This window comes from Gigantopelta aegis, chromosome 3 (genome assembly GCF_016097555.1).
Source record: "Gigantopelta aegis isolate Gae_Host chromosome 3, Gae_host_genome, whole genome shotgun sequence".
Classification (NCBI taxonomy): domain Eukaryota; kingdom Metazoa; phylum Mollusca; class Gastropoda; order Neomphalida; family Peltospiridae; genus Gigantopelta; species Gigantopelta aegis.
Genome location: NC_054701.1, coordinates 89,318,047 through 89,345,300, shown reverse-complemented (window position 1 = coordinate 89,345,300; position 27,254 = coordinate 89,318,047). Strand labels below are relative to the sequence as shown.

General features: G+C 39.3%; 2 protein-coding genes across 2 annotated transcripts; one reads left to right on the top strand and one right to left on the bottom strand.

Annotated features, from left to right (window-relative positions):
- Positions 1-27,254, bottom strand: LOC121369292 (putative cysteine protease YraA). Its single transcript, XM_041494256.1, has 5 exons — positions 27,144-27,254; positions 24,756-24,893; positions 24,072-24,168; positions 1,778-1,892; positions 1-966 (listed from the first exon to the last, which is right to left on the bottom strand). Exons 1-5 carry the CDS (start codon positions 27,195-27,197, stop codon positions 858-860), a joined length of 513 nt encoding a protein of 170 aa, XP_041350190.1. The 5' UTR covers positions 27,198-27,254; the 3' UTR covers positions 1-857.
- Positions 4,663-12,206, top strand: LOC121369291 (ras-related protein RABD2a-like). Its single transcript, XM_041494255.1, has 3 exons — positions 4,663-4,950; positions 9,764-9,872; positions 10,632-12,206. The coding sequence occupies exons 1-3, from the start codon at positions 4,734-4,736 to the stop codon at positions 10,924-10,926; spliced, it is 621 nt and encodes a 206-aa protein (XP_041350189.1). The 5' UTR covers positions 4,663-4,733; the 3' UTR covers positions 10,927-12,206.

Sequence of the window (27,254 nt, the reverse complement as noted above, 5' to 3'; positions counted from 1 at the left end):
TCGTTTTCTAGAGATTATTTATTGGTCATTCGCAAACAACATGGCTATGCAAAATTATGGTATGTCCACACGAGTCATACATTTCAAACATTTAGAAACTTTACAATTGGTAATTAGATAATTTTATTTGGTATACATGATTCCCAGTCACCCCCCCCCCCTCTCTCTCTCTGTATATATGTGTGTGTGTGCGTGTGCGTACATGCGTACGTGTTATTTTATTTATTTATAGTTACTTCTGCCTCTCAGTTTGAAACGGAGATGTTTTCAACAGGAGCGAGTCCCCCCCCCCTCCTTTAAACATTAAAAAACCCTCAAAATAACAGCCCCTGTATTTTTAACCCTATATTACATTAGGTGATGCCATTCATGTGGCCTTTAAATACAAATGGCCGCTAAAAGCAGGTTTCACCGCAATTGTGTGCTTCTTTATTCTATAACGTGTATTTGAGGACCGAGTTTGTAATGCGATATGGGTTTACACGAATACCAGCTGTGGTTGAATGATGTCAATTGATACGAGCGTATCAACCAAACCAATCGGCAATGTCCATATCCTTTCAAGATTCAGGCATGCTCTTCCTGGGCACAGCCTCTGGCTTCACTGGTGACTGGCCATGGGTTTCGGGAAGGACTTGAAGTATGAATGAGACAATTTTTAATATTTGTCATAGACGTCAGAAGTGTGGGGGATGGTGGAACTGCCCCTTCATCATTGCCCCCACCCATTTAAAAGGATAATCGATATATAACTAGCTCATCTTCCGACGCCTAATTAATTTAATCTTGTATAATTAATGAGTGGGAAATGTTTAATTTTTAAGCGAGTTTGCGTTGTCCAAAATAAAGTTGACTGATCAAGGCAGTTGCGCCATGATGGCCTTGCAGAAGTCTGGCAAGTCGTTGGGTGTTCTTGATGTTATCAGATTGCCGTCAACTACGACAGCCGCATCCTCAAAGATGGCTCTGAATAATAATAATAATAACAACAAATAATAATAATAATAATAACAACAAATAATAACAACAACAACATAATAATAATAATCATCATCATCATCGTCGTCGTCGTAGTAGTAGTAGTAGTAGTAGCAGCAGTAGTAGTAGCTGTAGTAGTGGTACTACAGTGGTAATTATAATAGTAATAGATATACTACTACTACAACAACGTACTACAAGTGCTACTGCTGCTGCTACCACTACTACTACTGCTGCTACTACTACTACTACTGCTACTACTACTACTACTGCTAGTACTACTGCTGCTACTACTACTGCTACTACTACTACTACTACTGCTACTACTACTATAATAATAATAATAATAATAATAATAATAATAATAATAATAATGAAACTATAACAACTAGACTATTACCACAACACAAACATCGAAAACTGTAATTTCATAAACATAATAATGGATAAGCTATTAAGCTGAATATTTTGACCTTGGTTTTCAAAATACTCGTATCAAGCTGAATCAAATTATGAGCTGTAACTCTGGAGGTACTAGGTCTAGCTTTGAAAAGATACTTCTGTTTCTATTTTGTAATTCTGAATTAAGAAACACTTTTATAAAATGATGCGAGTTTAGTGTGAATGTGTGTGTGTGAATGTGTGTGTGTGTGTGTGTGTATGTGGGTGCACGCGCGTGTGTGTATGTATGCATATATATGTACGTGTGTCTTTGTGTATGTGTGTCTGTTTATATGTGTATATGGACACGTCGGCAGCTTTAAATTACGAAATGTTACACCCACAGATCTATACGCACCCTGCGTTTACCACATCATCTTTTATAGCGTAGAAACACGTTACTCGTTTGCCTTTGAGGATTTTCGCCGAACTCAGCACCCACGGCCCATGACATATAGCAGCAACAGGCCGACCTGCAGATATCAGAGTCATTATGATTACTCACGATTATCTTTACTATATAGAGAATAACTGGTTGCTCTCTTAAAATATTGGCTTTATCCTGCGAACGTCTAACCGGACGCGAGCGATTATTTTAGAACTCATTTATTTCAATTGACGCATCCTAACCGCACGTTCAGAAAGAAAGAAATGTTTTATTTAACGACGCACTCAACACATTTTATTTACGGTAATATGACGTCAGACATATGGCTAAGGACCACACAGATCTTGAGAGGAAACCCGCTGTCGCCACTACATGGGCTACTCTTTCCGATTAGCAGCAAGGGATCTTTTATTTGCGCTTCCCACAGGCAGGATAGCACAAACCATGGCCTTTGTTGAACCAGTTATGGATCACTGGTCGGTGCACGTGGTTTACACCTACCCACTGAGCCTTGCGGAGCACTCACTCAGAGTTTGGAGTCGGTATCTGGATTAAAAATCCCATGCCTCGACTGGGATCCGAACCCAGTACCTACCAGCCTGTAGACCGATGGCCTAACCACGACGCAACCGAGGCCGGTCCCGCACGTTCAGATTCACGCTATTGAAATTCGGCTATTGAAATCAATGATTTTTTTTTTAATAATCGCTCGCATACAGCTTTAGAATGGCGATTGCCGCGAGGATAGTCTAGCAGCATTCGTCCTCCAACCTGAGCAGGATAAAACCGATATATTAAGACAGTAACCAGTTATTTTATTTAAACTGCAATCCACATAAATCGAAAAATTAATGAAATGAACAGTTTTATTTAACAATTTCCAGAGTAGAATGTCCACACTACTGCCTTGTAATTCTTAAATAACCAACAAATTATTTCTTATTTTTAAATTAAAAATTGTCTTAAAAACAGTTTTAAAAAAATTAAAACAATCAAATGCAAGTGAAAGAATATGTAACTTTGAATAATATAAAAAATCCTTTGCTGATCATGATTAGTATAAAAGTAGTACCGTCCCAAAAGCTATATTTCTGGTCAATGACCGAACATATAGAAATTTATCTAGTCATCATATCTTAACAATACATATAATGATTACAGGATAGAAACTAATACTCCATGTCAGCCCATGTTCATTTAATTATAATATACTACCATACAAATCACGAAACGGACTATAACACTAATGTAGCACCACTGTCGTGTTCAGGATGTCGAGCGATCGGGAAAACATTGACTGGTACCATCGTCTTCTATCATATCATATCCATTTAATGTTACGCACAAAAACCAGTCTATCAAGCGACTCGATCGCTCGACCTGAAGATGCCTCAGGTGACAGTACATCGAAACATTGTCAGTCTCAAACGATTTGATGTAGTCTGTTTTCGTGTTTGGATGATAGTATTAACAGAAAATGAAGAAACATCAACACCAAGTATCTATAAAAGCAAATACATTTTATTATGGCTGTTACTTCAATACAATATCTAATCAGATTAATGCTAATAGTTTTGAAGTTTTTGTGCCAAGGATTTTTTTAACCAAATATATTGATAAATAAGGAAAACCCCCGGTTGGATATTTTAAAATAAATGTGATATTAGGACTGTAGTAGTAATTCTTTCTGTTTTCTGACGCATTATTAATTAACATTACACCGTTCACAATGGATTTATTTTAAAACCACCTATAGGCGTGGTGGATGGGGGGAGGGGGCACTAGCCCACAGCTAAGATTATGCATTGTCCCCACACGAAAGGTTAATTAACTAAATCCACCCCCAAACCGCTCTTCAATATTTGCTGGCATCTTCTGATGTCAGTGACGCGTAGTGGTATAATGTTTCTCAAATGTAATACATTTTTATTGTAAAATCCGATGATTTTGTTACGAAAGACTCCTGGTACGTTTGTCATGTACGTACATTTACTAGCATACAAGAACATTTTGAATGGCCACCAGTCGGCGTAAAATAATTAAAAGTAAATAATACTTTCTATACGAGAAAACCAAGTCATGCATTGAACTATCCGTCTTGTACGTAGCTGGTTCTTTTTTTACCGTGCATTTCAAGTATGTTTATTGTTGGTTGTTTTTATCTCACTCACACCAAACACAGTTATTGTCCACATTGTGTATATACAAATGAATACACACAATTCACACTGACGACACAGTGACCAACAAATATACATATATACCTATAGCAGGCAGAGAGAGAGAGAGAGAGAGAGAGAGAGAGAGAGAGAGAGAGAGAGAGAGAGAGAGAGAGAGAGAGAGAGAGAGAGAGAGAGAGAGAGAGAGGGAGGGGGGAAGGGGGGATCTGCAGTAAGGCCGTAGGAACGATATGAAAGGACATTAGCGGAGGGAGGGAGCATATTCTTAGAAAACGTTTTATCTTTGGGTGGCTTCAATATCATAGTAGGGTGGGTGGGTGGTGCAGTAAAAATGAACCAGAACGTATTAATATAGGATATTTTCAAGTTAGAATAGAAAAGACACCTTCATCTATTAAAATTATAACCTTTTTATTTTTCTTGGGTGGTGGGGTGAGGATGAGGGGCTATTGCACCCAACTCCACGCTAGTTAAGAACATATCTCGTATAATTATACATTAGTATGTAAAGTTCAATAAACATACCAAGACGTTTTTCCTACTCACTGAACTATGACATAATCTTTATTTCACTTGACAAAAGCATATGTTCGGTAGGACACTGAACGAAGTCGATTGTGGCACACTATTTTTAGATGACTACCTCAAATAAATGATAAACCTTCGTCACCTGATCTGACCTATGTATCAGTGTGTATATATAGTATAGGTATCTATGTCAGTTCTCAGTCGGTCTACACTGCACGATGTCGACGTCGTGTGATAGCAGCAGGGCCCGCGATTACGACTACAGCGTCAAGGTGGTCCTGGTGGGAGATCTAGGGGTGGGCAAGACGACGTTCCTCAACACGTTTCTAGACGGGAAATATTCTCGCAGTTTGCCGCACGACAGTCGCGCGTTGAGGGAGAAAATATTTCAATACAATGGCAAAATAGTGCGTCTACAGATATGGGACACTGCAGGTGAGTTTTACATTATGTTTTTAATGACCGTTTGAATTATTTTTAACAAAAAAAAAAAAAAAAAAAAAAAAAAAAAAACCCAACAAAACTAATACCTGTAAATGTATAATGCTGTAGATAAACCAAAACTAGACTAAATTAGAGAAATACAAAATGTACAAACTTCAGTTCACAATTAACAGTGTATATTTTATTGTTTTTTCTAATTTGTTTTGTGTATGTGCGTGTGTGCGCGTGTGTGTGTGTGTGTGATATATATGTGTGTTTGAGTGCGTGTTTTGTGTGTGTGTGTGTGTGTGTATGCGCGCGCGCACGTGTTTTCTTTACAAAATTGCAGTCCAAAATTGGGTAAAATGGAAATAACCACACAATTTGTTTGTTTATATATACTGTTTAGGTTACATGCACAGTGGTTATTCCATAATGAATAGTATTACCATCTTATATGGATGATATGAGCCCGTGGTATATACAGTGGTATACACCCGATATGAGCCCGTGGTATATACAGTGGTATACACACGATATGAGCCCGTGGTATATACAGTGGTATACACCCGATATGAGCCCGTGGTATATACAGTGGTATACACACGATATGAGCCCGTGGTATATACCCGATATGAGCCCGTGGTATATACAGTGGTATACACACGATATGAGCCCGTGGTATACACCCGATATGAGCCCGTGGTATATACAGTGGTATACACACGATATGAGCCCGTGGTATATACAGTGGTATACACACGATATGAGCCCGTGGTATATACAGTGGTATATACACACGGTATGAGCCCGTGGTATATACACTATATGAGCCCGTGGTATATACAGTGGTATACACATGATATGAGCCCGTGGTATATAGAGTGGTATACACACACGGTATGAGCCCGTTGTATATACACGATATGAGCCCGTGGTATATACAGTGGTATACACACGATATGAGCCCGTGGTATATACAGTGGTATACACACGATATGAGCCCGTTGTATATATAGTGGTATACACACACGGTATGAGCCCGTGGTATATACAGTGGTATACACACGATATGAGCCCGTGGTATATACAGTGGTATACACACACGGTATGAGCCCGTGGTATATACACGATATGAGCCCGTGGTATATACAGTGGTATACACACGATATGAGCCCGTGGTATATACAGTGGTATACACCCAATATGAGCCCGTGGTATATACAGTGGTATACACCCGATATGAGCCCGTGGTATATACACGATATGAGCCCGTGGTATATACAGTGGTATACACACGATATGAGCCCGTGATATATACAGTGGTATACACCCGATATGAGCCCGTGGTATATACAGTGGTATATACACACGGTATGAGCCCGTTGTATATACACGATATGAGCCCGTGGTATATACACGATATGAGCCCGTGGTATATACAGTGGTATACACACGATATGAACCCGTGGTATATACAGTGGTATACACACGATATGAGCCCGCGGTATATACACGATATGAGCCCGTGGTATATACACGATATGAGCCCGTGGTATATACAGTGGTATACACACGATATGAGCCCGTGGTATATAGAGTGGTATACACACACGGTATGAGCCCGTTGTATATACACGATATGAGCCCGTGGTATATACAGTGGTATACACACGATATGAGCCCGTGGTATATACAGTGGTATACACACGATATGAGCCCGTTGTATATAGAGTGGTATACACACACGGTATGAGCCCGTGGTATATACAGTGGTATACACACGATATGAGCCCGTGGTATATACAGTGGTATACACACACGGTATGAGCCCGTGGTATATACACGATATGAGCCCGTGGTATATACACGATATGAGCCCGTGGTATATACAGTGGTATACACACAATATGAGCCCGTGGTATATACAGTGGTATACACCCGATATGAGCCCGTGGTATATACAGTGGTATACACCCGATATGAGCCCGTGGTATATACACGATATGAGCCCGTGGTATATACAGTGGTATACACACGATATGAGCCCGTGGTATATACAGTGGTATACACCCGATATGAGCCCGTGGTATATACAGTGGTATACACCCGATATGAGCCCGTGGTATATACAGTGGTATACACACGATATGAGCCCGTGATATATACAGTGGTATACACCCGATATGATGATGATGATAACTAGTTTAACGTGCCCATATACCACTAGGGTTTCGACACACGATCCGATCCGATAAGATCGGTGGCCTGTCGGTGGAGGGGGGGGGGGGGGGGGGTATTTTGAAAATAGCAATTGAAGTTATAGATAAAAAAATAAAAAGGTTACAAGCCAAAAATAAAAAAGATATGAATATTTATATAATTTGGAGCATTTTAGAAGGACAGTCCAAAATTAAATAAGAGAAAGAAGAGAGGATCGGACTATTTAATAATATTTAAAAAAAAAGAAGTAATTTCGACATAAAATTTGAACGCAGATCTAAAAGTTTAAAGTCCGATCGATATGTCCACGCGAGTGGCCTCGTTAAGGCCGTTTGGGTGCACAGCATCTACGGGGAGGTGATGTTGTTCCTCTCCTCAAAGTAGCTGAGCCCATCTGGGGTACTGGGCGCCGGTGACGATCTTCACAGGTGTTGTATCCATGTCATGGCTGATATCCCTGTCGGTAAAGATCATCCCGGCGTGGTATATAGCTTCCACTCCCCGTGTTTGACCGTGTGGATGGCGACCTGGTGGCCATCGGGACGTCTTGAAGTTTTCTTCGTATGGCAGTCCCGTGACGTCTCCCACCAAGTACTTAGAGTACTGGCCTTTGATTTTCCGCGCTGCCACTCTCCAGTCACCCGAAGAGGAAGTAGAAGGCCGCGTCTTGGCTGGTTGGTCCTCCGGGGGGGTCACGGCCTGGTAACATCCAGAGTCGCCGTCGCGGAGTCCCCCGTGGTATAGACGAACGACGAGCGGGAACAGGTGACGCTGGTCGCGGTGCACTGGTTGGCTGCTCCACTTCCCGCATCTGAACAGTCGGTCCGGCTGGATGGCGAGTCGCCTCCCGTCGATCCGTCCGGTTTGGTCATGGCGGGGGCGGCGACGCAGACGGGACCGCCACTGGCGGTTGAGCCGCCAGCTTTGTCCCCGCCTGAGCCACCCCTGGCGCACGTTTCCTCTTCCTAGTTCCCTTCCTCTTGGCTGTAGCCGCGTCGCCATACACCAAGGTCACGGTTGCCCGTGACCCGGTGTACGCGACGCGGTACTCCAACAGCGATCCATAACTAGCGATCAGTCCCCCCAGGTGGGGGGGTAAGTTGAGAGCGCATGAAACCACGTCTAACTTCATCGCTGGTCAAACTGAGAGTCCACCCGATATGAGCCCGTGGTATATACAGTGGTATACACACGATATGAGCCCGTGGTATATACAGTATATACAGTGGTATACACACACGGTATATACACAGCCCATGGTATATACATGAAGTGATTATTATTTAACAATTAAAACATTGTTTCCCTCAATTAGACATCTCTTGGACTTTGTGAATTTTGTGAAAACACTCTTCAAAATTCGTCATATGTGAAAAATAAAATAAAATAAAAACAATATAAACATAGTCGTACTTCTGCACAAGACTTATATATATACAGCTGAGACGTAACTACAGGACCCATACAAACTTATGAATCCGTCTACAACATTGGATATTAAATCAATACAAAAGTGTGAGTTAGTCAATGCGAAAAGACAACACTGCAATCGTGTGACAAAGAACCACAAAATAGGCTGTTCTTAAACATGGTATATCAAAGGTCGTGGTATGTACTGTTCCCAGTACTAACGATTCCTTGCTGTTATAGTAAAATATTGCGGGATTCCTCCGTAAAATATATGTGAGAATTATTAAATCTCCGACATCCAATAGCCGATGATTGATTAACCAATATGCTCCAGTGGAGAAAATGTAGCAGGTTTTGTCTGAAGATTCAAATGTTTGACGTCCAGCAGATGCATAGTAAGTTACTATTTACTCAATGCTGTCCCCCAAGTCTGTCAGAATGATCAAATGTCCGACATCCAATAGCCAGAGATTAATTAACACAATGCGAGCTAGTGGAAACATGTAGCAGACTTTCTATGAAGACTGTTAGAATTATGACATGTTTGGCACCCAATAGCCGATGATTATTTAAACAATGTGCTCTAGTGGGTGTTGTTAAGCACTCATGGACAACGAGGAGAAACATCTACAAAAATTAAAGAAAATGAAGTCCTTGTCAGTTCTCTTTTATATTCTAAATTTCTCATAAATTGTATATATTTTTTCTTTCTTTTTTAAAATTTTGTTTTAATTTTTTAATTTAATTTTTGTTTGTTTTGTTTTGTTTTGTTATTTTTTCTTCTTATTATTTTATTTTAATTAAAAATTTAGTATTATTTTTGTTTACTTCTTACTAAGATGTTAATTAATTCAGATATTCATTATTAAACATCTGGTTCTTACCACCAGAATGTCTTAAAAAAAAAAACCCAAAACCAATACGATATTAATTACAGATTTTATAAATTTTGTTTGTTATATTTTAAAGTTTGTTTTGTTTAACGACACCACTAGAGCACACTGATTAAGTAATCATCGGCTATTAGGTGTCAAACATTTGTTAATTCTTGCTCGTAGTCATTTTCCTAATGCAACAAGGGATCTGTTATATGCACATACCACGGCCTTTGACCAGTTGTCGTGCACTGGTTGGAACGAGAAAATTATTCTATAAACACAGGGGAACAGTGTATTATTTTATACTATTTCAGGCCAGGAGAGATATCGCAGTTTGACGTCATCGTACTACAGAGGGGCTCATGGCTGCATCATCATGTTTGATGTCACTAACAAATCCTCCTTTGAAAACGTCACAGCATGGTAATAGTTTTAAAAACTTAAATGTGATATATCTAATATATATTCTTAAATAGATTCGAGAATACAATAATTGTAATAGTGTACTGACATAGAATTCTGAATGCGGACAGTTAAATACTATAATTTTATTTTACAATGACTTGTTTCAAAACGTATTTAACGAGCAGCGAAAGCTAGATTGGTTTTGTACCATGAATATGATATGATTGAATGCGATGGAAACCAATCAAGTTGTTTATGATCGTTCAGCCTCCTGAATCAACCACATGTGTAATTTACTTTAACGTCGTACGTAGTCGATTCAATACTGTTAATGTCAGTGGATGGCTTGGTTTTGACATATAGGTCACCAGCATGGAAAAGCTAATTAGATGTCTTTAAGCCGACCACCAACGTGATATCGCACATCTCTGCAACTGATGTAAGATACACAATCTGACGTGTATATTAGTACTATAAAGCTATATCCGATATACTTGATATATCCTAACATGCCATTTAAGATATACTGAACATGGAAGAAGTGTAATATCACATTAGAACAAGAATATAGCAGTGGAAATTAGCTAAAGATGGCATCAAGACAGCAACAACAAAAGAAATCAACTATACATTGAATATTTTAAGGAAGTGTCTAAAATTGGACGCCGATCTTGATCTTGACATGATCATACATGTATGTCTCTTCTTCCCAATCATCTCTCAATTCTATTTTCTCCCTCAATATATCTGTTTTATATCTGTTTTAAATCTTGTCAGGAAGCGAGACATTCATCAGTACTGTCACCACGACGACATTGGAATAATTCTCGTCGGAACGAAGTCTCACAAGACTAATCGAGAAGTGACTCGAGAGCGAGCCGAGGATTTGGCCAGGTCGGCAAAGATGCCGTACATGGAAGTGAGTTCTGACACGGACCACGGCAGTGTGGAGGCGGTGTTTAACAATATAATTGACATGGTAGCTTCACACGCCCACCACGTATACACGACGTCGTACTGCCACCAGAGGACGCTGCAGAAACCGCTGAAAAAGAGTTGGTGCTCATGCTGATGTAAACCACTAGGTGCAATCTGGTCTTTCCATCTTACTCGGGGCAGTCACAAGCAAATCATTTATTGGTTCTAAATATTCTGTTTGTGTGCTTCCAGCGGACATCTTTGATTAATCAGGTTTATTGTATATCTCCACAAACAAAAACCTTCAAAATGTAGCTTGGAGCATTTTTTCACAACGTCAAATCATGTTTTTATGAAACAAATTGTGTACATTATATGATCACAATTATTATACTCGAGTATATTACGTGCCGGGTGGCTAATGTCAAGGACTGTCAAACGCCAAGCGAATAGGAAGCCCATCAGTACACTCTGTATTGTTATTACATTACCACAGTGTTATATTCTTCTACACACTTGTAATAAAAAATGTTGACGTTCAGTGGTGCACAACCCCCGCCTAGATCAGAGTTTATTTAAACTAGAGGACACGAGAACATGTCTATTTGGGTCAAGAATCCAGAGTGGCCCAAAGACTCGGTGAATATATATTGCTATGAAGGCAAAATCAAATCACACTGAACAATGTTGATAAGAATGCAGTCCACCAAATCAAACGGTATAGTCGACAATGTTAACAAAGGGTACATTCGACCAAAAACAAAACAAGTGTGCTTTCCACCAAATAATATCACTTACTGAACAATGTTAACAAGTGTATATTCCACCAAATCTTGTGATGTGATTATTATTTTAATTTTAAGTTTTTAATCTGAACTGTTTTTAGAAGTTCCAAGGTTTTTGTTTTGTTTTCTTCTAAGGTTGTCAACATTTGGTTGAGGAAGCGTTGAAAATTTTACCTTGTGTTTTTAAACAAAAACTTTATTTTTTATCATTCCTCCAAATAAAATCACATAATGGATTATGTTAACCAGGGTGCAGTCCACCAAATAAAACCACATAGTGGACAATGTTAACATTTCATCAAATCAAATCTCAGTCAACAATGTTAAGAGTAGCACATCACCAAATCAAATCACTGTCGACAAATCAAACCACGTAGTTGATAATGTTTATATAGAGAACATTCCACCAAATCAAACCACCTAGTTGATAATGTTTATATAGAGAACATTCCACCAAATCAAACCACGTAGTTGATAATGTTTATATAGAGAACATTCCACCAAATCAAACCACGTAGCCTAGTGGATAATGTTAAAGCCGCACACCCTAGTTCCATCCAGCGAAAATAAATTATAATTTGGTTAATCTACAAACCTGTAACACACTTAGATCACGTTTTTATCAAATGGAGTGAAAAAGCAGGTTTTATACCATGGGAATACCCATGTCCCAATTGCTTGAAATAATTTTTAAAGTTAGTATTCTGATGTCACCGGTAGATGTCGCTCGAAGCACAACAATGCCTACGTCACGACAAATTTCACAGACTTTGGGTGCGTTTCTTTCACCTCTCCTGGACATGTTCCAACTGTTCTGTCCTGGTTGTATCCCCTCTCCAGATATCGTAAGACTTAGCAAAATTATTGGTTTTAAGGGTTTGTAACGTTTTGTATTGAGACACTTACTTGTCTGAACTTTATTGTTACTGAAAATGTTCACGAACTGTGAAGAAAAATCTCACAAATGAACAACAACAAATCGGATGTTGATTGCGCGAACCGTGCACGAGAAAACAAACCGAACCAAACTGATAACGGTCACGTGATACACCAACGTCTGTGACATTGAAATGGAAATATCCCCTCTAAAAATAGATTAGACCTTGTCTGCTCAACGGTTTTTTCTCAGACGTGCGTGCGATTTATGAAATACGAAAAATGCATTTTGTGGTATTACAAAAACCAGGATTACCAAAAAAACCCACTTCAGGTGAATGGAAATGTATATTCTAAATAATAAACGGTAATTAAAGTGCAATTTTATTTGTGTAAAAATGGGTTTAATAGCGAAAAACAACGCCGTAATGGTTAACAACTAGCCGTAACTAGGGTGTGTCCCTTTAACAAAGTTTATATTCCACGAAATTAAACCACGTAGTGGATAATGTTAAAGTGTACATTTTACCAAATCATATCACGTAGTGGATAATGTTAACAAAGTGTACTTCGACCAAATTAAGCCACATAGTAGATAATGTTAACAAAGTGTACATTCGACCAAATCAAACCGCGGAGTGGATAACGTTAACAAAGTGTACATTCGACCAAATCAAACCGCGGAGTGGATAACGTTAACAAAGTGTACATTCGACCAAATCAAACCGCGTAGTGGATAATGTTAACAAAGTGTACATTCGACCAAATCAAACCGCGTAGTGGATATGTTAACAAAATGTACATTCGACCAAATCAAACCGCGTAGTGGATAATGTTAACAAAGTGTACATTCGACCAAATCAAATCGCGTAGTGGATAATGTTAATAAAAAGTACATTCCACAATCACCAAATTATGGAGCCATATCTATTACCCTTTGTCCTTTCAAGGGCGGGATCCATTCAGCTGATTTGTTTTTTCTTCTCGTTCCCACCAGTGCACCACAACTGGACAAAGGCCGTGGTATGTGTTTTCCTGTCTGTGGGAAAGTACATATAAACGATCCCTTGCTTCATTAGGAACAATGTAGCGGGTTTTCTCTGATGACTACGAGTCAGAATTACTAAATGTTTGACATCCAATAGCCGACGATTAATAATTAATTAATGTGCTCCAGTGGTGTGGTTAAACAAAACAAACTTTAAACCAACTTTTTAACTTTGTTGTTTGACGTCTAGTTAATCATCTTTACCATTAACTCCAGCACGTGGCCAGGCGTTTTTACCAATCATTGCTGAACCTACTTCACCGGTTATCTGGGGACAGTTAGCTGGTAGAAAACACCTTTGTTTATTGGCACTAAAAGCATGAACAACATAGTTGATAATGTACTCTGTACATATATAGTGCTATGAATATTTAGTGTCATGCTCTGTTAAACGGTCATAATGCAAATATCGGTGATGGTACAAATGACGTGGGTGTACGGTGACCAGAAGTACATGTACTATAAGTTATCGTAACTGTAATAATTTTAGTTATGTTGTTTAGATTATATAGCTGCAGCAAACAGTTGCTGTGCATATTTAATCGTAATGAAGTAAAAGTCAAATCGTTTTAAAAAAATTATTTTTGGTTATTTGTAAACTTTATGAGATTGTTTGCATAATTAAATTGATGTCATCATTTGTTTTGTTTTTTGTAAAATGTCAACAATTTATAAATTTACGGTGTAGTCCATTTTATTTGGTGTACAGGGGCCTATTTCACAAAACATCGCAAGTTTACGTCTGCGACTAGCAGTTATACCAGGCATACATTTACACGTGTTCAGCATCTATTTCACGAAGAACATTACATCATTACAGAAGATGGAGCATTGTAAGGACAAAAGAAAATGAAATACGTGTACTTTTAACTATATTTGTTGTACTATAATAGTAATACAAATTGTGGTTTAGTCGTAGATTTACGTTTACGTGCAAAGCTAGGCTTACGATATTTTGTGAAATTGGGCCCAGGAACTTTAAAAAAAAAACTTTTCAGTTGCAGGGTTTGTTATCATTATCATGTAATGTAGGCAAGGTTATATATCAAAATAGTGTACAATACGGAAATCAGTTATCACACAGTTTACTGCGATATTTCATACACACCGTCAGTTAGAACAATAACGCTTTACTGGTTCGCTTACAATGGGATATTTTATTTTACCAATCAAACAGTATTCATCGTGTTACGCGATTACACGGCCTTCTTGTGGCTTTTTTTTATGCCACATTTTATTTTTTAATACCCTCTTTCAAGTTTGTAGGTTATTAGGATCCATAATAATTAGCATTTATCCATTTACAAATCAGTTATTGTGGTATAGTGAACTAGAAAACATTTAATTGGACCTTCATTGTAAGGATAAGCTGACAAATGCAACTTTTAGATGTCAGTGATTTGTTTAGAATGGTTCCGAATCATAACCACGCACAGTTCACATTTTAAATTAGTTTATTTTGGGTATATTTTATTTCATTTTATTTTTATTTATTTATTTATTATTATTATTGTTTTTGGTATAGGTTTAAAAAAGATCAGATTAGTCCTTGGATCCCGTGCAATCAATCACTACTTGTGTGTGTGTGTGTGTGTGTGTGTGTGTGTGTGAGTGAGAGAGAGAGAGAGAGAGAGAGAGAGAGAGAGAGAGAGAGAGAGAGAGAGAGAGAGAGAGATTTGTGTGCGAGTGCGCCACATGTATATGCTGACTGGATTGATATGTACAAATAAAGATTCATTTACTGTGATATACGTGTTTTTGTTTGTTAAAAGTATACAAGTAATCATTCATACTCAAACAATTTGCATGTATCCTAAAATAACACCACTCTTATTTGTTGGGAGGCTGGGTGCTGGTGGCGGGGGTGGGTGGGGTGGGGCACATTATGTTTGTGTATCAATCGTGAAATCAGACGATAGCTCTTGCCAATTTGTCAGCCTATATTTGTAGAACTAAAATATAATAATATTTAATAACCAACTAGCTGTAATACGCAAAAAACTATCTTTGTCATATATATATATATATATCTATATATATATATATATATATATATATATATGCTGTCCCATTCCAGGAACATTAACAAACATGGTCATACAGCAATATTGTAAAAAACACCCCGATATTTTGTAAAATAAAACACTTTTCTTCTTTTCCTATCCTATGCGTTTCTTTTTTGATAGAGTATATATATATATATATATATATATATATATATATATATATATATATATATATATACTATAATTATAGAATATATATATATATATATCGAGAGAGAGATAGAGATAGATAGAGAGAGATAGAGACACACACACACACACCACACACATACATACATACACGCACACACACACACACACACACACGTATATATACATATACATATATACATACACATATACATTATATATACATTATATATATTTATATATACATTATATATATATATATACGCAAAAAGAAGTTATCTTAATACAGGTGCATCTTTTATAATCTGTATTTTAATTTTTTATTTATTTTATTTTTTTACCGTCTGTACTGCTAATTGATGGATGTGTGCTCTATAGTTTAAAAAAAAAAAATCACCTTTCCACATGTCGCCTTCTTTAAAAATAATGAAATGTAATTGAACAGCACTAATTTAACCGTTTAGAATTCATTCTCTCACAAGTTTGTATTCTCCTTTCATTTAATAACTACTCCATGCAGAGTATTGTCCTAGTAGATTAATCTACCATGGTCAAGCTTAAATTACCCAGAGACAATTAAATGCTGGGGATCCAGTTTAGGTGGCCGCTGGGTGTGTAGGACAGGTTACCTTTTGTTATGAGTGCATATACATTAAACATCCACTAGGACAGGTTTGCTTGTATTATTTTATAATTTCGACATCTCTTTTGTTTGTTGAATTTATTCATTATGACAAAGTCTACGTAAAGCTACTTAATTACCTCCCGCATTTTTTTTCCACGTCGATGTCTGCTGCTCCAAACGAATATTTTTTCCAATGTATTTTTCGGTGGAGCATGACCCAAACTCCCTAAAAAAAATCCTTCGCCATAGTCTAGATCCTCACCCTTATACAATTTTCAGCACATTCGCCTGACAATAAGCTTCAACGGTCAGTAGCACGTTTAGATCATCTATTAGTGCCAGACACGGGTATCTCCTTTCCACTTTAATCTGAGAAAACTGCATTTAAAACTTTGGAATGCACTTAAAATTCGGAAACTTAACTTTTGCTAAATATATAGAATTTAAGGGTCAGACGATATTTTCGACATTATTTTCTGAATGTCAATTATATTAGCTAGACCATAATGTCACGCATGGTATTGTTCCATTTTGACGAAAGTGGGTCTAAGCAACCCATAAATGAATTAAAATCCACTGTCATTGACACTGTCGACTAGTTCTAATGGCGAAAACATGCTTACATTTGCACGTAAATTAGGGCGAAAGCGAAAGATCTGCTAAGTGCCCATAACTTGCTTTTTCACAAAGCGCTTCATTTACACGCTTTGCACGTGTATTCCATGTTCCCAATGCTGAATTTCCGTATAATTGGAGCTTGCGTTCGTGTACGGTGCACACTCCAAATTCGACAATGGTACGACTTCAACTGACTATCGAAGATCGAGGAAGGGCTATTGCTTGGCTTCAGGATGGCAATACGCAAAGAAATGTTGCTCTGAGACTTGGTGTCAAAATCGTCCACGTTCGGGAAGACCCCGAAGCACTACAAATGGAGAGGACCGCTACATCACCAATATGGCTCTACGTCAACGCACAACCACTGCACGCCGATTACGTGACAATCTGCGGACTGCGACTGGATCTCGAGTGTCTGATCAAACCATACGCAATCGTCTGAGAGCCAATAATCTACGCTGCCGTCGCCAGGCTGTTCGACCACCACTCCTACCACGTCACAGAACGGCCAGACGTCACTGGTGCACGCTTCATCTGCGGTGGCAACGTGTTCAGTGGGGTCGAGTGATGTTCACTGATGAGTCCAGGTTTAGTCTCCAGTTCAACGACGGTCGGGTTCGTGTCTACAGACGTCCTGGGGAGCGCTTCGCTGACGTTAACGTTAGACAACGTCACCGGTTCGGTGGTGGCAGCGTCATGGTGTGGGGCGGCATCTCTATCCACCACAGTACCCCCCTCTATGTGGTGGATGGCAATCTGAATGGAATCCGCTATCTGAATGAGATTATCCGGCCGTTGGTTCTCCCAGGCCTTCAGCAGATTGGCGGCGGGGCAGTTCTGCAGGATGACAATGCCAGACCCCACCGCGCCAGGATAGTAACGGATATAGGCAGGAGAGTTCGGGATAACCATGCCCCTCTGGCCAACCTTCATGATCTGGGTCAACTTCTTATGGCATAGTGGCAGGCCATTCCCCAAGAGTTCTTCAGACGTCTGATCAACAGCATGAGGCAACGATGTGTCGAGTGTATTCGCGCCAGGGGTGGATTCACACACTATTAAACGAATGTTCTAATGTGTAAAATCCATGTTTGACAACCTTCAACTTTGACAGCATGTCATGTGACTTTCTTGTATACAGTGACGTTTATTTGTGTTTTTTTGTAAATGTGGAACAATAAATAAAAAATTTGGTGTAGTTTACATCATCAGTCTAATACACTCTGAAACTTATTTGGTTATACATTTTTGACCCTTAAATTCTTTTTAGTAGTATATTTTGTTTTTAGATGCTAGCAGTTATTTGTTTTAGTATAAAACTTAAAAGTTTTGTCTGGTAGTTATAATAGATAATCATGTAATTAGATGAAGAAATATTTAATTTATTCTGGCTCCCGGAACTTGAACACAAACAGCTCCGACCACCACAATCCAGTGTTGTAAGCTAACATGTTATGTCTGTTAGCTATGGGCGATACTACAACATTCTAGAGAGACAGAATAAGGTAGTGATGAAAACATGGTTTTGGCCTTTTGTGGAACTGGACATAAAAGATAATTGGTTTGGGTTCTGTTCTATAAAAGCATAAATAAATGATTGATTTGAATGAGACATTGTAAAATGATAGTACACCTTCCCATGATGCTGACATTTTTGTATAATATTATCATATCATGGGTTCTAGCACTAACCCCTCGAGATATATATATATATATATATATATATAATGTCAATTATAGAGGGTCAATACAACACAATTGTACACAAGATCTAGGCCTATTACCAATTGTTTTACTTCCCGTGTATTTTTGTATTGAGTCACTTCGGAACGAATGCATCCCTTAATGGTGAGTTTTCCTTGCAAAACTAATCCACTTACTTCTGTCTGTTTCGAAATGTATTTCAATGAGATTAGGTTTGATCTGGCGAGGGCTAAGTCGGAGCATGCACTGTATAAATTAACCCTGCTACATTTGACATATCGGGTGAACGTCCTACCTGCGACCTCCATCCCGCTATCTTAAACAGACCCAAGAGAGAGAGACAAGCACACACACGCACGCATACACACACACACACACACACAGAGAGAGAGAGAGAGAGAGAGAGAGAGAGAGAGAGAGAGAGAGACAGACAGACAGAGACAGAGATAGAGGGAGCGAGAGACAGACAGACAGACAGACAGACACGCACACATACATCAACAGACAGTTCCATAAACTCCACCTCTTTTCATCATCCCTCCTTGGTCCGTGGCTATAATATCGGACTGGATGGTGAGTGGGGGCGTGTGTATATGTACATAGCTGATTAATTTTAATAATAGGTAACAAGAGATGGTGATGTAGAGAAAACTCCACTGTTGGGCGTTTCCAATCTTAGATGATATAGAAGAATCCCAGGACAATTAAAGTGAAGATTCCTGTTGTGTTTACATCGAGGTAGACAAAAGGTTCTCCTCTACTCCGTGGAACGGCCCTCACAAGATATTCTGCTGACGAAAGCAATCGTCTTATCGTGTCAGACAGGAAATACTTGACACGAACATGCAGGCGATATTTGATAAAGTGCAATCTATAAATGTCTACTATTGTTTCTAAATAAAATAGCAGACCCCTCCCCCACCCCAATCTCCGACAAACATTCAGTACTACTTTTGTTTTGTTTTAACAGCACCCTATCCTACGCGTTTTATTCCCGGCCAGGACGGAGTGAGCATTTTACCCCGCCCGGTGGTGGTGGTGGTGGTGGTGGTGGTGATACTCTAATCAGTCTGTGACGTGATTGTGAAAGAAAGAAAGAAAGAAAGAATGAAAGAAAAAAACCTCCACTAAAATGTATCTTGTACCGAACGCGTCTTTGTGTCCACGAATACAAACAATGTCAGAAATGCAGGTTCTGTACACTGAATACGTGTTTAATGACCTGCTACATTTAGACACAGCTCAAGACGCTCGTGACAAGCAATATAAAGGTTGGCGTACACTCGTACAACAGATCAGTCGTCCGATTGGTTTGTACTGTAATAAGCAATGTATAGATAGTTTCGACAAGACTATCTTACAAACCCATGTTAGAGATCACCCATTTAAAATTATTTTGAGTACTTTCAAGACTTGTGATTGGTTGCTCAACGGTAATGACCCAGTCGCCACAGCTATACCATCCAATGAAAAGAACACGATCGAATTTGAATGCTCTGTAACACATCTGCAAGCACAAGTGCCATAAACGAGTTTGAATTGGAAAATACGTTTAAATAATTCTTCCGGATATGTAAGCAATGGGCATTTGTCTCCGTTATATACCATTTATCTTACAACTCGTATAAAACTCTAGTGGTATATGAGCTTGTAACATTTATTCGCACTCGCACTCTACAGATCGGACACCCGGTGTCTCGTCGGTGGTTCGGATAAACTCGGTTTGTAAAGAAACGTCGATAATGAAAGAAGTGCAAAATCATTCAGATCCAGCAGATTTTGATCTGAGATCAAAACCGAATTGTCTATGTCTACAGGTGGGCTTCGGTCACCCCTACGATTCATACACAAATTACAAATTCTTTTATTTAACGACGCACTCAACACATTTTATTTACGGTTAAGGACCACACAGACATTGAGAGAGGAAACCCGCTGTCGCCACTACTCTTTCTTCTAATAGCAGCAAGGGATCTTTTATATGCACCATCACAAAGATGGGGTAATACATACCACGGCCTTTGATATACCAGTCGTGGTGCACTGGCTGGAACGAGAAATAGCCCAATGGTATAATGGCTAAAACGAAGTCTCCCATGAGTTGCCTCTTCCAACTGGCCATATCCTTTTAAGGACAGAACCGGAAAACAAAAGAAGAATATAAAGCATGATCCCTAAACAGATCAAAGCTAGGGGACAACAACGGGAGGCCACCAATAGGCTAGGTTCCAATACAAGCTACTTTCGGCAAACGAAGTTCAAATTAACATCAATCGAACAACGCATCTTGAAATAAACTGTCATGTGACTTTGTACAAAATGGCGGACGTTACCCAATAAACAGGTATATATTTGTGCCATTTTCTGCATTACATGCATTGATTTCATTTCATTTTAATTTATAGTGATCAACAGGGGTGTCATAGCTACCATATATATATATATATATATATATATATATATATATATATATATATATATATATATATATATATAATATATATATATATAATCGTAGGAAAAATAGAAATATTCCGGCTTTGATCACCTACGTGATTCGTCGCGTCGTAGGGCTGACCTGTGACCTAAGAGCACCTTTAGTGCAGTTAATTCCATCTGAAACGGAATTCGAACCACGAATCGTGAGGGAATCGTCAACAACAAACCTTTTGAGAAGCAGACCTTAAACTGAACCATCTTGAAAACTGAACGAGAACCCTATTAACGTGCCCACATACCACGGAGGTTTCGGGCACGCCTTTCTCGGGCTTAAGTTTGAGGTGGGCGGAATTTGGAATACCAAGTTAGAAGTTAGGTCTGGAACCTAAAACCAAAATAGAACCTGCATTCTACTCAAGTCTGGAAAAAATTACAGCCAAAAATAAACTAACTGCTCGGCGGAAACATCTTCAGGAGTTTTGATCAATTTTGACGGGCTGCGGATGAGGATCGGCCGGAACCGAAACATTCTTCCTCTTGGAGGCTCTCTGTGCTTCCACGGCCGGAACAACAACAGCAGGTGGAGGCGATGATTTCGGGCAAGCCCCATCAGCGTAGGTGCCGGTCTGGGTGGGACCGCCGCTGGAAGAGTAGCCGTCAGTTTTGCACCCCCTCCCTGTTCCGCACCTCGCGCTGGTCGTACTTGAGTCGAGGGGGCGACAACTGAGAAAGAACCGCCTGCGGCAGACGAACTGCCAGCTTTGCCCCGCCCCCCGCCCCCCCCCCCCCCCCCCCCCCCCCGGCGGTTGAGCCACAGGGTTTCGTACCCCCTATGCTTCCTTCGTAGTACGACGCCTCACAACTGCATTGTTCGAGAGACGAGCAGAATGCTTGCAACGGAATTAAAGCACGAATCATGGTTGCACTAAGAACAAATCTAGCCTTAATCTATGATCCTTGTGTGTTGGTCTTATTCTACAATCACGCCAGGACACTGACCCGACAAAACCATGATTGCGACTGTCGCTTAGGATAATCACGCCCTACACGAACTAAAACAAAACAGGGTTAGACCAAAACGTAATTGTGGCGTCACAGTCTTTACAAAATTCAACCACACGGCAACATACCTTGTTCGTGTCTTCTGCAACCCGGTTGTTTTTTTCGGCGCACTTTTTCCGTCCTTTTTAAATGTGGAAATAAAGTTGGAATCGCCTCCTTTTTCATTTTTTTTTTATGGTGTGTTTGTGCTTTGTGGAACAGGAATGTGAAGGTAGTCCGCGAACATTGCTGCATCGTCGTAGCATTCTGGTGTGAAATGTTCCCAGCCAAAACGTGGTATAAAGTTGACAAAAATCCCGTTTCACGTTGTTGGTGTTTATATATATATATATATATATATATATATATATATATATATATATTGTTTTATCTATTTTGACAGGCGGCGTATTTACACCAAGGGAGAAAAATGTCTGCGCCCGTTATATACAATAGCCAGGACATTTTTACCGTTGTAGTCTTGTATTAATTCAACATACCAATATATTAATAAATAATGTACATTAAATATCGCTGAATATGCCAAACAGTCCAAATGCCTCGTCTGGTTGGTCCTTTAAGGCACACTTTCTCGTCGACGGTTCAACCACAACTGATGGGTGAAATTTGGTTTGAGAGAGGGCAAACTGGACTGCTTTTCACGTGAACGATTCAGTATTTATCTACACTGGACATCTGGACTAAGTGATTTTGCATGTGAAATCATTTTTGACACGATCGACGTTGTAGTATAAACGGAGTTTATCTGGACGTAGTTATATCTTTTATTTGAACGACAGAAATGAAACCGGACAGTTTTGAAAACAATGGTTTCTTGTAAACAAACACATGAACAATGTATACGCCTGCGGAACTGTGTGTGATTAAATCATTTCATTAAATAAAATATTGTCATAATTATATCAAGTTGCGGATCAAGCATGCTCTCATGGGCACACGTGTAAACTACTAGTACATGGGTTGTCTGACCAGGACAGTGGGTTAGTTGTTAGTAATCAGTGCAATTAGACCGATTGTGGTTAAGGGTTAAGATTCGTTTAGTTGATCATATTCATACTGTACGTAACGGTAGGTGAAGTCAAGTGATTATCACTGTCAATTCTACTCCCGGGGCTTAATTCACAAAGCTCTTTTAGGCACTGCAAGATCGCAAAGTTGCGAGAGTTTAGTGAATTAGGCCCCAGTACCTCAAGGCACCATGCCACTTATTGCACCCACTCAAACAGTGCCCATTTCTTCATTTGATTTATTGGAATCGGAACTGATTTGACTCTTAGGTATGCAGTGTTGAAAGGGGTCAAACTCCCATAATTATGGTCCAAAACCAAAGCTGATCCCTGCATCTAGAACAGTATGCCATTATCATATAGTGTGTTACCTGTCTACTCAAGTTTAATGTTCCTGTCATGGATGGAGGAACCGGCTGAGGTCGACACCTGCGCCTAGGACAGGCGTGCGCTACAACAGCTTGCTCTGAATGTGCACGTTAAACTCTCTGACCTGACATAAGTTTAATGAGTTGCTTCCCTTTTTAGACCCCTCGAAATAAAGAGTGATAATATTTCAAACTCCAGGTGGTGAACTTGTTATTATTTTTTACTACTCTCTTCTTCTATGGTAGAAAGAAAAACATCGATTCTCTGGTTTAACTGCTGCATTATACTAAGGATAATGTTAGTATGCTTGTTTATCTAACAATACTGATGAGAGGCTTTGATTTGACGTAAGAAGAAAAGTAAAAGTGTTTTGGAAATAACAACAACAAAAAAAAACAACCAAGAAAATCCACCACTATTGTTTTTGTATGCAATTAAAAAAACAATTGATTGAGAATACATAAAATTATAGTACATACCATTGCTGGGAAGGACTGTAGGTGAAACGATGGATGAGGATTAAGACACACTACAATAATGTATGTAAGTAAAGTTATTCTAGAGAACTGACCTGCTTCGTAAAGACCCTTCACCAGATCCAGCATCCGTTTGTCCCGCCGCAAATAGTCTGGACAGAACCCTCCAGGTATTATCAACCCCAGCAGATCCTGTGTATCAATAATAATAATAATAATAATAATAATATTACGATGTATGCCACCAAGTCTATTCTCCTCTCTCTCTCTCTCTCTCTCTCTCTCTCTCTCTCTACCTCCCTTTCTCCCTCCCTCCCCTATCTCTCCCTCTCTCTCTCTCTCTCTCTCTCTCTCTCTCTCTCTCCCCCTCGATCCTACGGGATTCAGACCCCTCCTCCCTCCATATTCTGTTTATCGCCATCTTTCTTTATTTCTTTACTTCGTGCTAGCATTACATATACTATGATGCAGTTAAAGATTAGTTAATATTCGTTAATTCGTTATCATAATACTAATTGCTGTCACTCAAGCGAACGTTTGTGAAAGTTAACAAATTAAATAATGATTACTCATGTGCCTAATCAAACAACAACAATACCTAAATAACAGAGACATTTGCTTCATGCGTAGTCTCAATATATTTATAACATTATTCACCATACACAAATCTTTCAACTTTCATTTTCGAAAACACGTTAAATGGCGATTAGTATAATATGCCGTGGATCACCGGCAGAGAACTACGTGCAAGTTTACTGAAATAATAAACATGGCGATACCTCAGTTTTGACGTTCTCAATAGCTTCGTCGGCCTTGCACGGGTAGCCATGTTTACCAGTGTATACTTTTCCCTTTTCGGCAGCAATTGTGATCACGCAATAGTCAGCTTCGCGTAGACGCAACAGCGGATACCAAACCTATAAAAAGAGGGAAAAAGAAGTAACTACCATCATCGTCATCTTTTTCTACTTCATCATCATCATCATCACCACCACTATCGTCGTCGTCATTCATCATCATCATCATCATCACAGATCCACCATCACTGATAATTCACTGATCCTGTAGCCTACAGGTCGATCATAGGCCCATCGTTCTGATATAAGAAATGGACTCGAAGAGTGAGACTCATATTATTATTACATATCCAATCAAGATATTCAACTTGATTCTATTAGGGGACTAAAGCTGAAGATATCTCCTTGATGTTCAAGACCTGAACCTTAAAGTTCGAAGAAACATGCGCACGGAATACAAGTAACAAAACGCCGTTTCCAGCAGCCTCCCTCCACAGCCAGATGCCATCAAAAACAGTTCTCCCTCAGTTCTTGAGAAGCTTTAACACACCCTTTTGTGCAATATTTTCAAGACCCAATTTCGGAAGTGGAGAACATCCCCCATCGCCTTATCATAGGGCGGTAACAATAAGAAGATGACAAATTCCAGATCATCATTTTGATTCCTGAAGGGCAAACCAAACTAAGGATATACGTAAACCATTTATCATTATGGTGATCATAAACACGTAAAATATACCCTCATGTTATAAAGAAGGAAACATAATTAATGTCAGTTTAGTTGCTAAAAGTGTTCTCTGTCAAGTCAGCAGACGGCTATATGCAGGAAATTGCGCAGGGGGTCTTGACTGGCGAACGAAGTGCGTGCGTGTGTGTGTCGTGTCATGCTTTCTCAGAAAATACATTTAGAAAAAGAACATTTTATTGGAACAGGGTTTGTTTTTAACCTCTCCCCACAAACCCCCTCTGTCGGAAACATACATGTATTACCACGGCTCAGACTGCGACTTATATTATTTCGAAGAACTTCAAATATGGGTTAGAATTCGAGCATAGTTTTAAGTCCTGCATCCACCATCATGATCGGTCGAAAGTTAAAAATGACCAAACGTCCCGATGTAATAGTGTTGGTATGAGGTACTCCTACTAGCAGTAGCTAGAGGGAATCTCCCTAGTAGCATAGTTTGTACGGTGCTGGACTTTCATACAGAGGGTTTCTGGTTCGAATCTCCAAATCTCCACATTGGAGGTTATTTTATCTGTTACATTTGCATCCGACAAAAATTTCATCTACCACACTGACTGAAGTGTATCGTTAAATAAAAGATTTCTTCCTTCCAAAATAGCTGGTTACACAGGCTCGGTGATGTAGTGATTGTGCCATCAGACTTGAGGCTGGAAGGTACTGGGTTCGCTTTCCGGTACTACTCCCACCCAGAGCGAGTTAAAATACTTATTGGGTAGATGTAAGGCCACTACACCGACTTCTCTCTCACTAACCACTAACAGACAGTCCAGATAACTACGGTGTGCACTGACGTAGGAAGCGGGGAGTGGGGCAAGGGGGCATGTGCCCCCACACTTTGTGGGAGCAGCGATGTTTTTTTACATATATATTTATACATGTATTTATATGTGTGTGCCCCCCCCCCCCTCCACTTTTTGGCACCTTCCTATGCCCTTGGTGCGTGTCCAGGACAGAGTGTTGGAACATTAATTACTACGGGTTTGGGGCGGGAAGTAGCCCAGTGATAAAGCGCTCGCCTGAAGCGCGATTGGTCTGGGATCGATCCTCGTCGGTGGTCCCACCGTGTTACTTTTTGTTCTGGCCTGTACACCACGAGTGGTATATCAAAGGCCGTGGTATGTGCTATCTTGTCTGTGGGATGATGCACATAAAAATATCCCTTGATACTAATGGGAAAATGAAGCGGGTTTCCTCTCTAAAACTAATTACCAAATGTTTGACATCCACTAGCCAATGATTAATAAATTAATGTGCTCTGGTGATGTCGTTAAAAAATGTTTTGTTTAAACTATATGAATTTATCATCAGTTAACAGTCCAAGAGAGATAACTCTTGTTTTTTTTTATTCAAACTTCCGTGTTTGAGGTAGTAAATGTGCTGGGTAAATTATCATGCGCTCCAGTTAGGTAAGTTGGTTTCTGTTGCTATCTAAAGAAACTAAACAATCAAAGATGCCGCATGTCGGTGGCAATACAAACAGATTGAAAGTAGTACTTAGCAATCTAACAGTAACACGGCAAAGAAGCACAATGTTAAGACTTAAGTAGAACGAATCTATTTTATTTAAGCCCTTGTGACATTCAACACATCTTTGTATCAAATTAAAATGCAAAATTACATACCTCAAGGTCTTCGTAATTAAAGTCAAGCAAAATTCCTACTTTCTTTCCGCTCATGTTTTATCTTGTTTTGTATTGATATAACTATGTGAAGGGAGGTAACTGTTGTTTGTT

Excerpts from the sequence above, each read along its gene's own strand:
- LOC121369292 (XM_041494256.1), bottom strand. The coding sequence starts at position 27,197 with ATGAGCGGAAAGAAAGTAGGAATTTTGCTTGACTTTAATTACGAAGAC. Across the intron at positions 24,894-27,143 it reads TTAATTACGAAGACCTTGAG|GTTTGGTATCCGCTGTTGCG; the intron begins GTATGTAATTTT and ends CTCTTTTTATAG. Across the intron at positions 967-1,777 it reads GATGATGTGGTAAACGCAGG|AGCCATCTTTGAGGATGCGG; the intron begins GTGCGTATAGAT and ends ATTATTATTCAG.
- LOC121369291 (XM_041494255.1), top strand. The coding sequence starts at position 4,734 with ATGTCGACGTCGTGTGATAGCAGCAGGGCCCGCGATTACGACTACAGC. Across the intron at positions 4,951-9,763 it reads ACAGATATGGGACACTGCAG|GCCAGGAGAGATATCGCAGT; the intron begins GTGAGTTTTACA and ends ATACTATTTCAG. Across the intron at positions 9,873-10,631 it reads TTTGAAAACGTCACAGCATG|GAAGCGAGACATTCATCAGT; the intron begins GTAATAGTTTTA and ends AAATCTTGTCAG.